Source organism: Castor canadensis, chromosome 2, assembly GCF_047511655.1.
Source record: "Castor canadensis chromosome 2, mCasCan1.hap1v2, whole genome shotgun sequence".
In the NCBI taxonomy this organism is placed as follows: Eukaryota; Metazoa; Chordata; class Mammalia; order Rodentia; family Castoridae; genus Castor; species Castor canadensis.
The window spans coordinates 139805622-139819000 of NC_133387.1; the positions used below are offsets into that span (position 1 = coordinate 139805622).

General features: G+C 37.7%; 1 protein-coding gene across 4 annotated transcripts in view; it reads right to left on the bottom strand.

The window, feature by feature from the left end:
* Positions 1–13379, bottom strand: part of Atp8b4 (ATPase phospholipid transporting 8B4 (putative)) — a 258513-nt gene that overhangs the window by 166337 nt on the left and 78797 nt on the right. For 3 of the 4 annotated variants that reach the window (XM_074065913.1, XM_074065915.1, XM_074065914.1), the window contains 2 exons: positions 8918–9031; positions 3548–3646 (listed from right to left, as the gene is read on the bottom strand). In XM_074065913.1, coding sequence (XP_073922014.1) covers positions 3548–3646; positions 8918–9031 — 213 coding nt within the window. Of the gene's footprint in view, positions 1–3000; positions 3165–3547; positions 3653–8917; positions 9032–13379 lie in introns of those variants that run through there. The other variant, XM_074065916.1, reaches the window with a different exon arrangement.

Here is a 13379-nt window from a genome sequence, read left to right on the forward strand (position 1 = left end):
TGTGTACTGGGGCTTGAACTCAGGTCCTAGACCTCAAGCCACTCTACCAGCCCCTTTTTTGTGGTGGGTTTTTTCAAGATAGGGTCACATGAACTATGTGTCCTGACTTCAAATCATGATCCTCCTGATCTCTGCCTCCTGCGTTGCTGGGATTATAGGCGTGAGCCACCGGCATCCAGCCTTGCCCACACTCTTTGTAATGGACTCCTCATTACTGAACTCTACAGCCCTCTCTATTTCAAGGCAGCATCTGTCTTCTGCCAAGACCCTGACTAATGAAGATGCCCATCTATTGGACTGGCATATATCATCACAAAAATAAAAGTACATGTAAGCACTAACTGCAGTAGAATCAAAAGGGACTTATTGATTAGTCACATCTGTATCTAACCTGAAAATAGTCCTCTAAAGTGACTAGCTTAGCATCATGGAAAACTGACTGACCATCAATTCATCCCCAAAACCTGAGCATCACACACTCAAGATGGGACCACTCCCACTTCTGCTCAGGCTTTGCCAAAGACTCTTGGTATTGGGGCAGATGGAATCTGGAAGGATTAGAAATGGTAGTATCAGGGCCAGGCTGACTCTTTTTGACGATTCTTACTCTAGAAATAAATGTGAATTATTAAAGGGGAACTACCCCAGGACAGAAAGAGAATGGAGGACCAGCACTTACAGTGTACCTGCTCACTATGAGCCAGGCTCCATGCCTGGTGTTTACACATGTTCTTTCATTTTGTCCTCCTAACAGTACTGATGTCATTGGCCACATTATACAGAAAAGGAAAGGTTCAGACAAGTTAGATGGTTTGCCTTATGTCACACTGCTAGTAAATGGAAGGGTAGGATGTCTTCCTTCAAAGCCTAAGTTCATTCCACTATACCATTGTACTCTTCAATGAAGGGTGACTACAATGAATAAGACCATTAAGGCCATCATGTAGAAAGTCAATCAGGGACTTAAATGAGTTCTATTTCCCTCAAACAATATGGGGAAACAACACTTACTTCAAATATGTCATTGATCAAATCATTGTTGGACTTCCCTCTCCTGGAGTTACCTTTGGAGCTCACAGCCCATTCTTTGAAAGGACCTCTATCCTTTGGAAATGGAGTTCTACATCCTTTGAAAGGATATGAAAAGTTGTATTGTATTTGGAAATATAAGGAAATTACTCATGAAAAGCAAGTGTTTCAACAAGGTTTTGATGAGGCTAAGAAATAGCCTGTGTTTCCAAAGCTGGGTGAACATGAAGTTATTAGATTGGCTTTCTTCTGTACTTTGTGTACTGACCATGAAGATAATTCTGTAAGCGAGCTCCCAAACTACCTTAAACAATGGCAACCTCACAGGAATGGATAGACTCCAGGAACAGTCTAAGTTGGCCACTTAAATGTGATATTATACAAAGTGTGGATGAGTCCTGTGTATTTTTTAGAAAGTCAGCCTTATTTACTCAGCCATAAGGAAGAATGAAACCATGTGGTTTGAAGGTAAATGGATGCAATTGAAGGACATTATGTTAAGTAAAGTAAGCCAGGCTTAGAAAGACAAAGGCCACAATTTTTCTCTCATATGTGGAAGATAGACACAATACAAATATAAGCAATATTATGAAAAACAGGTTACACTAAGGGAAAGTCATTAACAGGAGAGGGAGGGCAAAAGAAGGAAGTTAAGAAGGTGAATATGAGTGATGTACTTTCTATACAAGAATGAATATAGAAATTTTAAACCTGGTGAAATCACCATAAGTATGGGATTAAGATAGGAAGAAGAAAATGAGATGACATGAAATAATTCAAGTTATAATACATATATACATGAAAATGAAAGAAACTCCCTGTAGAACTATCTTTAACAAACAAAAATGTCTTTTTATAAAAAATGAAGAAGAGGAATATAAAACAGGTCCTGTTTGGGGGAGTTGGTACCAGTGGGATGGGGAGGATACAAGGAAAGGGTAAAGGATACTGAGTGTAGTGGAAATATGCACTCATGTGCGAAAAATAAGAAATGTTGAAACTATTCCAGGAATGAGGAGGGGGGGGATAGAAGAGAATGATGGAAAGAGTGAAACCACCAAGAGAAATATCACATGTACAAACTTGATAAGTACAAATCTCCCCATCTTTCTTTCTCATACCCAACAGCTGTTAGCAGAGGCAGGTTTCCACTTTCTCCAAGCAACCTTTCCTAATTCTCTCTTTCATACTCCACTCCCACTACCAACCTGGCTCTTGAAGGGTATCTTCCTCTCATAGAGAACCAGAGCACTTCACTTTTTTAATGATTCTTATGACATTTTAAATCTCATATTATTGTTCTTCATACACATATTTTACCTCCCCTTATTGTGTTTTAAGATTTTTTAAAAGACTTTAGTTTCTGTGTCTGTTTCATTTTTACATTTCCCATATAGCTTTTCACATAGATGTGTGGTAAATAAGAGCCAGCATTCTGAAGCCAGATTGCTTCCAGTAGACTGTGGAAACTTAAAACCTAGAACAACCACAAGATTATATCTATTAAACCAATGATGAAGATAAAATTTAATCATACAAAGTAATTAGTCTAAAAAAAAGGCAGAAAAATAAAACAAAGAATCAAGGGGAACCAAACGGGATATTCGAGCCTGTAATCCTAGCACTAGAGCTGAGGCAGTAGGATTGTGAGCTGAAGGTTAGCTTGGGCTATATAGTTAGACCCTGTCTCAAAAAAACAAACAACAAAAAAGAACCCATGGGGAATATATAAAGCAATAGCAAGATGGTAAGTGTAAGCCTAATCATTGTCATAATAATATTAACATAAATGAGTTAAACAGTCCAATTAAAAGGTGGAGGTTTTCTTGTCATAGTTAAAAGTATCATCAAAGTATATGCCGTGTGCAAGAAATCTACTTGAGAGGCCTAGGTTAGCAATATAAACATGCAGGTATTAAAACTAGGGCATATGCAACCACCCAGGGTCAGAATATAACTTGCTGGACTTACCATGTTTGGTTTTCCCCAAAACTGTGTTTTAAGTCTTTGAATCTGAATTGAAATTGGAACTGTACATTCTTTCAGTTTTGCAGATTTCAAAACTTTCTACTGTCATATACCACACTTCCTTGCCTTAGACTTCTGACTTCTGAAGTTCTTTGACTTTATAATTCCTAGTATAATGAACAGAATATGTGAGAGTGCCTAATATTTACCAACTACCAAAGTTTAGACAAAGACATATGAAAAAGAGTAAATAATACTTGTACTGGGTGAATACAGGTTATGCTTTAAATCTAGTTTGTTCTCCCATGAGTTGGTTGTGTGATCATTAGCAAATTGCTGCCTACTTATGGGCTTTAGTGTTCTCATCTATGAAAGAGGAAGCAACAAGCTTACTTATCGAAGCCTTCTTGCAGATTTTGGTTCTATTAACAGCTAACAAAACAAGTAACAAAAGAGTTAATTCAAAATTTAAAATAGGTTTCCACTTTTTATTTCTGAGAAGCCACAGTTAAAATTGAGACATCAAAGATGCTCGAGAGCATATACTCACATAATCATCTGTAGCATCTTTAATGGCCGTCATGGCTATAACCAGGATCAAAGGCACGATAGTGGTAAACCAGGTCAAGGAGGAGATTTCTGGAATTAACTGAAACAAGAATTTCAAGTAGTTTAAGCCTTTTTAAGTTAAGAAATGCATCCTCTAAGTTTTGTCATTTAGTTATATAAGACTTGGCAGAAAATAATGGGGGTTATATTCAGTTACTTGTATGAATGTAGAATGACTTTCAATAGTTCACTGTTTTGCATTGATTGTAAAATACATACAGGAGAAGTACCATTCTGCCAGTCTTCAAATTATGTGACAAAAAAATTAAAATTTTGAAGCAAGCTGAGAAATAAGCTTCTTGAAAGCTTTCACAGATGGTAATCTTTCCCAGGTTGTTAAATGTCACCTTTCCATCTCAACTTTTCACAATTTACCAACTTCTTTTCACATAAGTTCCCAAAGAATGATCCTTTAGTATCTATATTGAACCAGGTATTTTCCATACATTATATCATTTGAACCACAGAAAAAGTTGAGTTAGATTCTATACTAGAATTGTTTTGTATAAGCCCATAGGGTATGTATTCCATGTAAATAACACTTCCCCATCATGCACAACAGAGTACATTGTGAATGGTAACCCAGAGTCAGAAAATACTGCAGTGCTGGATATCATAACCTATTTTATTAATGAAATATCTGAAAGGTCAAGGAACTGGGGCAAAACATAAATCTATATCTCTTTGACTTCCAAGCCTATTCCCTTGTGCCTGTACCTTCAAAGCAATCCACCTAATAAAGAGAGGGTATGACTCTCTTAGACAACTGGTTTTCTTTTTTTTTTTTTTTTTTAATTTTTCTTTTATTATTCATATGTGCATACAAGGCTTGGTTTATTTCTCCCCCCTGCCCCCACCCCCTCCCTTACCACCCACTCCACCCCCTCCCGCTCCCCCCCTCAATACCCAGCAGAAACTATTTTGCCCTTATCTCTAATTTTGTTGTAGAGAGAGTATAAGCAATAATAGGAAGGAACAAAGGGTTTTGCTGGTTGAGATAAGGATAGCTATACAGGGCATTGACTCACATTGATTTCCTGTGCGTGGGTGTTACCTTCTAGGTTAATTCTTTTTAATCTAACCTTTTCTCTAGTTCCTGGTCCCCTTTTCCTATTGGCCTCAGTTGCTTTAAGGTATCTGCTTTAGTTTCTCTGCATTAAGGGCAACAAATGCTAGCTAGTTTTTTAGGTGTCTTACCTATCCTCACCCCTCCCTTGTGTGCTCTCGCTTTTATCATGTGCTCATAGTCCAATCCCATTGTTGTGTTTGCCCTTGATCTAATGTCCACATATGAGGGAGAACATACGATTTTTGGTCTTTTGAGCCAGGCTAACCTCACTCAGAATGATGTTCTCCAATTCCATCCATTTACCAGCGAATGATAACATTTCGTTCTTCTTCATGGCTGCATAAAATTCCATTGTGTATAGATACCACATTTTCTTAATCCATTCGTCAGTGCTGGGGCATCTTGGCTGTTTCCATAACTTGGCTATTGTGAATAGTGCCGCAATAAACATGGATGTGCAGGTGCCTCTGGAGTAACAGTCTTTTGGGTATATCCCCAAGAGTGGTATTGCTGGATCAAATGGTAGATCGATGTCCAGCTTTTTAAGTAGCCTCCAAATTTTTTTCCGGAGTGGTTGTACTAGTCTACATTCCCACCAGCAGTGTAAGAGGGTTCCTTTTTCCCCGCATCCTCGCCAACACCTGTTGTTGGTGGTGTTGCTGATGATGGCTATTCTAACAGGGGTGAGGTGGAATCTTAGTGTGGTTTTAATTTGCATTTCCTTTATTGCTAGAGATGGTGAGCATTTTTTCATGTGTTTTCTGGCCATTTGAATTTCTTCTTTTGAGAAAGTTCTGTTTAGTTCACCTGCCCATTTCTTTATTGGTTCATTAGTTTTGGGAGAATTTAGTTTTTTAAGTTCCCTGTATATTCTGGTTATCAGTCCTTTGTCTGATGTATAGTTGGCAAATATTTTCTCCCACTCTGTGGGTGTTCTCTTCAGTTTAGAGACCATTTCTTTTGATGAACAGAAGCTTTTTAGTTTTATGAGGTCCCATTTATCTATGCTATCTCTTAGTTGCTGTGCTGCTGGGGTTTCATTGAGAAAGTTCTTACCTATACCTACTAACTCCAGAGTATTTCCTACTCTTTCTTGTATCAACTTAAGAGTTTGGGGTCTGATATTAAGATCCTTGATCCATTTTGAGTTAATCTTGGTATAGGGTGATATACATGGATCTAGTTTCAGTTTTTTGCAGACTGCTAACCAGTTTTCCCAGCAGTTTTTGTTGAAGAGGCTGCTATTTCTCCATCGTATATTTTTAGCTCCTTTGTCAAAGATAAGTTGCTTATAGTTGTGTGGCTTCATATCTGGATCCTCTATTCTGTTCCACTGGTCTTCATGTCTGTTTTTGTGCCAGTACCATGCTGTTTTTATTATTATTGCTTTGTAATATAGTTTGAAGTCAGGTATTGTGATACCTCCTGCATTGTTCTTTTGACTGAGTATTGCCTTGGCTATTCGTGGCCTCTTGTGTTTCCATATAAATTTAACAGTAGATTTTTCAATCTCTTTGATGAATGTCATTGGAATTTTGATGGGAATTGCATTAAACATGTAGATAACTTTGGGGAGTATCGACATTTTTACTATGTTGATTCTACCAATCCATGAGCATGGGAGATCTCTCCACTTTCTATAGTCTTCCTCAATCTCTTTCTTCAGAAGTGTATAGTTTTCCTTGTAGAGGTCTTTCACATCTTTTGTTAGGTTTACACCTAGGTATTTGATTTTTTTTGAGGCTATTGTAAATGGAATTGTTTTCATACATTCTTTTTCCGTTTGCTCATTGTTAGTGTATAGAAATGCTAATGATTTTTCTATGTTGATTTTATATCCTGCTACCTTGCTATAGCTATTGATGATGTCTAGAAGCTTCTGAGTAGAGTTTTTTGGGTCTTTAAGGTATAGGATCATGTCGTCTGCAAATAGGGATATTTTGACAGTTTCTTTACCTATTTGTATTCCTTTTATTCCTTCTTCTTGCCTAATTGCTCTGGCTAGGAATTCCAGTACTACGTTGAATAGGAGTGGAGATAGTGGGCATCCTTGTCTGGTTCCTGATTTTAGAGGGAATGGTTTTAATTTTTCTCCGTTAAGTATAATGCTGGCTGTAGGTTAGACAACTGGTTTTCAAATGGGGTTCATTTTGGCACTACTTCAGGGCCATCAGGCAGGGAAGGGTGGGGCAGAGACTCAGTGGATGGAGATTAAGCCCTAGAAAATAAATCAAAACTAAACTGATTTTACATAATATCTTCTTTGTGATTTTTTTTAAATCTCAAAAGCTTTGAGAGTTAGATAAGAGGAATAAGTTCTAGCATTCTACAGCACAGTAAGGTGGCTATAGCTAAGATCAATTTATTATATGTTTTATGAACAACTACAAGGGAGGAGTTCAAAGGGTCCCAACACAAAGAAATGATCAATGTTTGAGATGGAAATGCTGATTTGATAATTACACATTACATACACGTATTAACACACTGTCCCTCATAAATACGTACATTATTCTGTCAATTAAAAATAAAAATGTTTTTAAATAAGAAAGCAAAACAAAGGTTCTCAGAGGACAGCAAAAAACATTGGGTGGTTTCAGAAAAACTCTATTCTGCTGGGGATGTGGCTCAAGTGGTAGAGCACTTGCATAGCAAGCACAAGGCTCTGAGTTCAAAACCCCAGTACTGACAAAAAAAAGAAAACCTGGATTCTACTCATAGTTTCTCATTAACTCATGGTAAAAAAAACTGTATATGACCTAACCTCTCTGGGTCTCAGTTCTTCATCAATAAAAGAAAGGAGATTGAACGAGACCATCCCAAAGGTCCCCTCCAAATATAAAATTGTATGGACAAGAGACTCTGATCATGAGTAAGAAAGCCCTCAGAGAAATGTGAATTGAAATTTCTGGAATGATGTGAAGGGTTTTATGGCACTGAGAGTCAGGATCTTGGATTCTAAGTTTTCTTTAAGAAATAGTAAGTTGTACATACATTGGGTTTTGGTTGGGTGCTTTCTTGGTTGGTTAGTTGGTTTGGTTTTGGTTCTCTTCCTGATCAGCATCCAATTCTTCTCAACTATATCCCTATTTCATTTATTAGGGAACTATGCTAACCCTCTAGTTTTAGTCTTTGTAACTTTAGTGGACTGATTCCACTCTGGCTCCAGTTTGGGTACAGGATCTAGGCCATCCCAATCACTGCATCAAAGTCTTGAGCCACAGTGGTTAGTTTAGGAATGAGGATAGAGCTCCAATCAAAGTCAGTCCTCAAGGCTTTTGCTAGAGCTACAGAAAACTTCTCTCTCTCTCTCTCTCTCTCTCTCTCTCTCTCTCTCTCTCTCTCTCTCACTCTCCCCCCTCCCTCCCTCTCTCTCTTTCTCTCTCCTCCCCCCCACCCCCGATAATAAGTCTAAAACTATGACGGACATTGGGTTAAGGACCTACCTAAGAGTATGACCAACATGAAAGAAAACAGAAAAAGAAGCCACATCCATTTCTACCACTTACAACCAAAAGGATATTAATTCAAATAGTTATTGACTAAAGAAAAAATAGTAGTCTTATGATTAACACACAGCCCAAAACATTCTACCAGTCTGGTCTGATTGAATTATCTAAAATAAATGCTAGGTAAATAACTGGTTAATATGAACTATTAATGTTTATCTGTATCTTTCTTAATTTTTGCCCTTTTACTTTCCAAAATAGCACTAAAAGCTGAATGCCCTTAAGCCTAAGTTTTAGTCAGGGGAAAGGTTATTAACTACCAAATTAACCACACAGGACTGTAAAAAATGGCCACCCTATAGTGAAATAACACATAGCAGACATCCTTTATCTTATTTATTCATGAGATGTATCATTGTTCTTAGAATAAAAGAAAATTTGCCAACTTAAGTTTCACAACCTCTTCAGTCTTCTCAACTCCAGCAATCCCTGTGTTGTAGACATGAAAGGGAGATGAAGAAAGCAAGGAGGCCATGAACATTAACTACTAGGTTCTGGTTTGACTCAAATAAAGAGCAAAGTTGCATTCTAAAATGACCTCAGTGTTTAAAATGACAAATACACTCATTTTTTACCCTTCCTAGTCCTCCCAGACTTGTGAAGAGAAACAGCAACAACAACATTAAAAACGTGACAGGGACAGTTTTACTAATCATGAGCGTCTAGCTTAGTAAATTGCTACTTTGAATACTTACAATAAAAATATAATGAAGAAATACAACCTAAACATTACCTGCAATATCAGAAGGAAAAGGAAATAGGCATTTGCCACTCTTTGGAACTGCTCAAATAAGTTAATTGGTAAGAAGGTGAGAATGTTGTATTTGGATGTGTGGATACGATTATCCTGAAAAAGAAAGAGCATCCTGTTAGTCAGAGGCAAGGTATTACTCATTATAGCCCTAAAACTTACAAGGCTGAGCCTGAGTTGCACAAATTAGCTAGAAAATTCTAACCTACATGTGGCCCAAGACCTTTCTCCCAAGATGACATGCTCCTGATTCTAGGCAAAAATACTGTTCAGTGCCATAAAATTATGGGTATCAAGCTCACTTCTGAGATTTTTTTTTTCCTCTTTATGCACTCATTCGTTTGGTAAATATTGCTTGAGTACCTACTGTATGCAGACACGGATCTCGTGCTGTGACCCACAGAATGAAAGGAACTTTAATAGAAATCACTGGGTCTACCTTCCCAAAACATGACCCAAAAAGGAGCCTTAGGTCTGTCTTTGAACATCTCCTGTCTTGCAAGACAGCCTGTCCCCATTTCAGAATGGAATTGCTACAAAGGTCGTCTTATGAGAAACCCAAACATGCCTCCCTATAACTTCTTGCCATGTGCCAAGTTCCATCCCTGCAGTCACCTACACCAAGTCTGAGGCCTTTCCAGGTTGATAACCTTCAAATACTTGAAAATCACTCATAGTACTTCCCTAAACATTCTCTATTCTGACCCACATTCAGAAACACCTCACCTTTCTCCAGGACTTATTATGTAGACATTTTTCCTGGCCATCTTCTTCTCAATCCATCCCAACTTCTCTACATCTGTCTTAAACCATAATGCTCAGATTCAGACACAAATTGCAGACCTGGTTAAAAAGTTTATGTATAGTAAGAACTATACATGATATCCTGAGTTCTGAACTCTTATATTAACATACCCTAAGACTTCAGTAGCATTTTGTAAATTGTATCTCACTGTATCTCCTTATGGAGTTTTGATCAACTGAAATCCCTAAGTGATTTCTACATAAACCACTATTAAATCAGGTTTCTCTTCCTTTAGTCATTTTCTTAATAATGATCTATAACATGTTTCATATATTCCTATTTTACCAACCTAATGAGAAAAAAAGCATTTTTAACTTTGCACACACTATTACTGTAGTAGTAAATAGCCCTTCCAGTTAGTATCATCAGTATTTTTTTTTTTGGCAGTACTGAGGTTTGAACCCAGGGCTTTACTCTTGAGCCACTCCTACAGCCCATCAGAAAATTTCAAACAAATGCCTTTTATATATATAGTCTTTACAAATGCAGTAAAAAGGACATGGCCATAGATCTTTTATTTTTCATTAAAATAATAAATCTATGGAAAACTACCAGAGACCTCTCTGCCGATTAACATTAACACCTTTCTTAAGGCTTTACATAAAATATAGTAAATATGTCTTATTTAACTAATAAATCCATCTAACTCTATTCTCCAGAGGCTTAACTCTGTTTCTTCTACAAAGACAGCATGGAAAATTGGGGGAACTTGAATAGCATGGGGAAGATATATTCTGTTGAAATTCAGAATCAATGTGCCCCCAAAAAGTTTTTGTTTTAATGACATTAGTTTAGTGTAGCTTGTTTAAGCTGCAGCAATCACTGTCACCTGTTTGAAGAAACAATGTCTGATGGTTGACCATTTTAAATATTTATCAGGGGTCAAGATGTCCAGCTCTGTGCTACAGATCATAATTAAGTAAAAGGGCTAGAGAAGAGTTTCCAGCTGATTTGTTTTGGTGCACTGTAATGTACTGAAAACTGTTCTGTAGGTTTCAGTGTATTACCTACCCAGGAGTTAGGCTGGGCAAGAAGGCTGTGGGAATTGTCAATCATGACATGCTTCCCTAAAGTAGGAAGTTAGAGACAGAGGAACCCTCATACACTGCTGGTAGGAATGAAAGCTAATACAATCACTTTGGAAAACAATATGGAGGCTTCTTAAAAAAACAAAACATAGATCTGCCATATGATCCAGCAATCCCACTCCTAGGGATATACCCAAAGGAATGCGACTCAGGTTATTCCAAAGGCACCTGCAGAACCATGTTAATTGCAGCTCTATTCACAATTGCCAAGCTATGGAAACAGCCAAGATGCCCCACTACTGATGAATGAATTAAGAAAATGTGATATTTATACACAATGGAATTTTACTCAGCCACAAAGAAGACTGAAATTTTGTCATTTGCAAGTAAATGGATGGAACTGGAGAACATCATCTTAAGCGAAGTTAGACTCAGAAGGCCAAAATCTTATGTTCTCCCTCATACGTGGGTTATAGACCTAAAACAAATGCAGTAATATTATTGGACACGGGTCACACACTAAGGGAAGAATTCGTACAGGAGGAATAAGGAAGGGAAGGAAACCTAAAACTTGAAAGTGGTTGATGTGCTCACTGTAGAGGAGAGAATAAAGTAATCTTAAACTGACAGAGGCCACTATGGGAAGGGGACTAGGAAGTAGTAAAGAGGTTTGGCAGAGATGAACCAATGTGGGTTGCAATACACAAGTGCATGGAAGCAATACTAGGAATCTCTCTGTATAGCTACCTTTATCTCAAACTAGCAAAAACGCTATGTCTTTCTTATTATCTCTTATGTTTTCTCTTCAACAAAATCGGAGAAGAGGGCGGAACAGGTTCTGCCCCGGCAGAGGGAGGGAGGTGGCCTGAACAATGTGTACACATGTAAGTAATTGTAACAATGATAAAATAAAAGAAAGAAAGGAAAAGAAGGCTGTGGAAACTGTCAATCATGATATGTTTCCCTAAAGAAGGAACTTAAAATAATAAGGAAGAGGAAAGCTAAGAAGAAAGAACAGTTAACCAGAAGTATCTCATTTTCCTAATTCTGTTTTATTTTTTTCCTTTAAGTTAAAACTAAAATAGAGGTTAAACTTGCATCTTGTTAAAAGGACAGATACAAGATGTGACAGTCAAAACCATGGCAGAAATTATAAATTCTCCTCCAAAACTTAATTCCATATAGGTGAAGAGCCACTTCTGTGAGATAAAGTGATAATGCCAAACAAATTATGACCATTTTCTCCTGTATCCCTAGCTTGACATATAGCAAAGGCTGTGTTTGTTCTACTGACTCTGTTGTAACTTAGTCACAGATGATGCAAGCACACACATCTTAGACTGGAAGCAAGGAACAAGGGCTCCCCCTCCTGGACGAGCTCTAGATCCATCATCTTTGTTTTTCAGTCAAAAAGGAAAACATGTTTCCATTCCCATTACTTTATCCAAGAACATATTATACAGACCTTAAATCAGACATTCTAATATGTAGTCATTCCATTGATCCAGGCTTTACAATCAAATTTTAGTTCAACTCATCCCATAATACAGCACAGAAGATCTTCGCCACTGTCCTTTTAGAACTACTTTCCCACCATGAAACACTAGAAACATCTAATCCAATACACCATTCCACCACGAAATACTAGAAACATTCAAGAAAGAGAAGGAAGAGATATCCATGAGGTACCTTTGGTGCTAATAGAAGCCATACTAGAAGCCACAGCTTTAGTTTGTTAGTCAGGTGGGCTGGTTAATTGGTCCTCTTGATGGCTAAGACTTAAGCATACAGCCACAGGTGGTGCTGGGCCAAGGGCATGCCTTCCACATAGTAGGAAGAAAGAGCCTGCCCCTAGAGGAGCATAAGAAACCACCTAGTCCCTTATAAGAAGCTCACATCCCAAAGGGAGGAGGACCAAGCAGAGGTGAGGCTAATTCCTCCAAGACTGGCCATTGTGTAAATGGCTCCATCTCCCATGGGGCAGAGTGAGTAAAAGGGTGGCAAGGTAAGTATCACACCTGCAAAGTCTTCCCCTTGGAAGGCAACATCTGGATGAGGACAAAGCATTGTTCCTCTCTATATATCAAAACAAAGACTTGAGGAGGGCAGAAGATAACACATTTGGGGATCTAAAAGAGAGACTATGAGGCTGGACTACAGAGGTCAGCACAAACTGAGGCTAGAGAGAAAAGTTCCTTGAAGTCCATACTAAAGATTTTAGTCTTTACTATAAAGACTAAAATCATAAGTGAAGGAGAAATTACTGAAAGGTTTTAAGCAAAGAGTTACTTGAAGAGGTTTTTATTTTAAAAGATTACAGGGTAGAAAACAAATTGAAGGTGACACAAAAATAGGTATGAAAAGAGCAATGAAGAAGTCTTTGAATTATTCCAAGTGAGAGATAATGGGAGGCTTTGAGCAGTGTGGTAACAGAGGAAATAACAATGAATAATAATAAAAATAATAGCCAATAGTTACCAAGTTCTCACTACATGTACTGTTCGGGAAGCCTTACATTTCATAACTCATTTTATCCTCATAACTATCCTTATCAAATAGATACTATTTGATAAGAAAACCCAAGGTTCAGAGAGACTAAGAAACTTATATG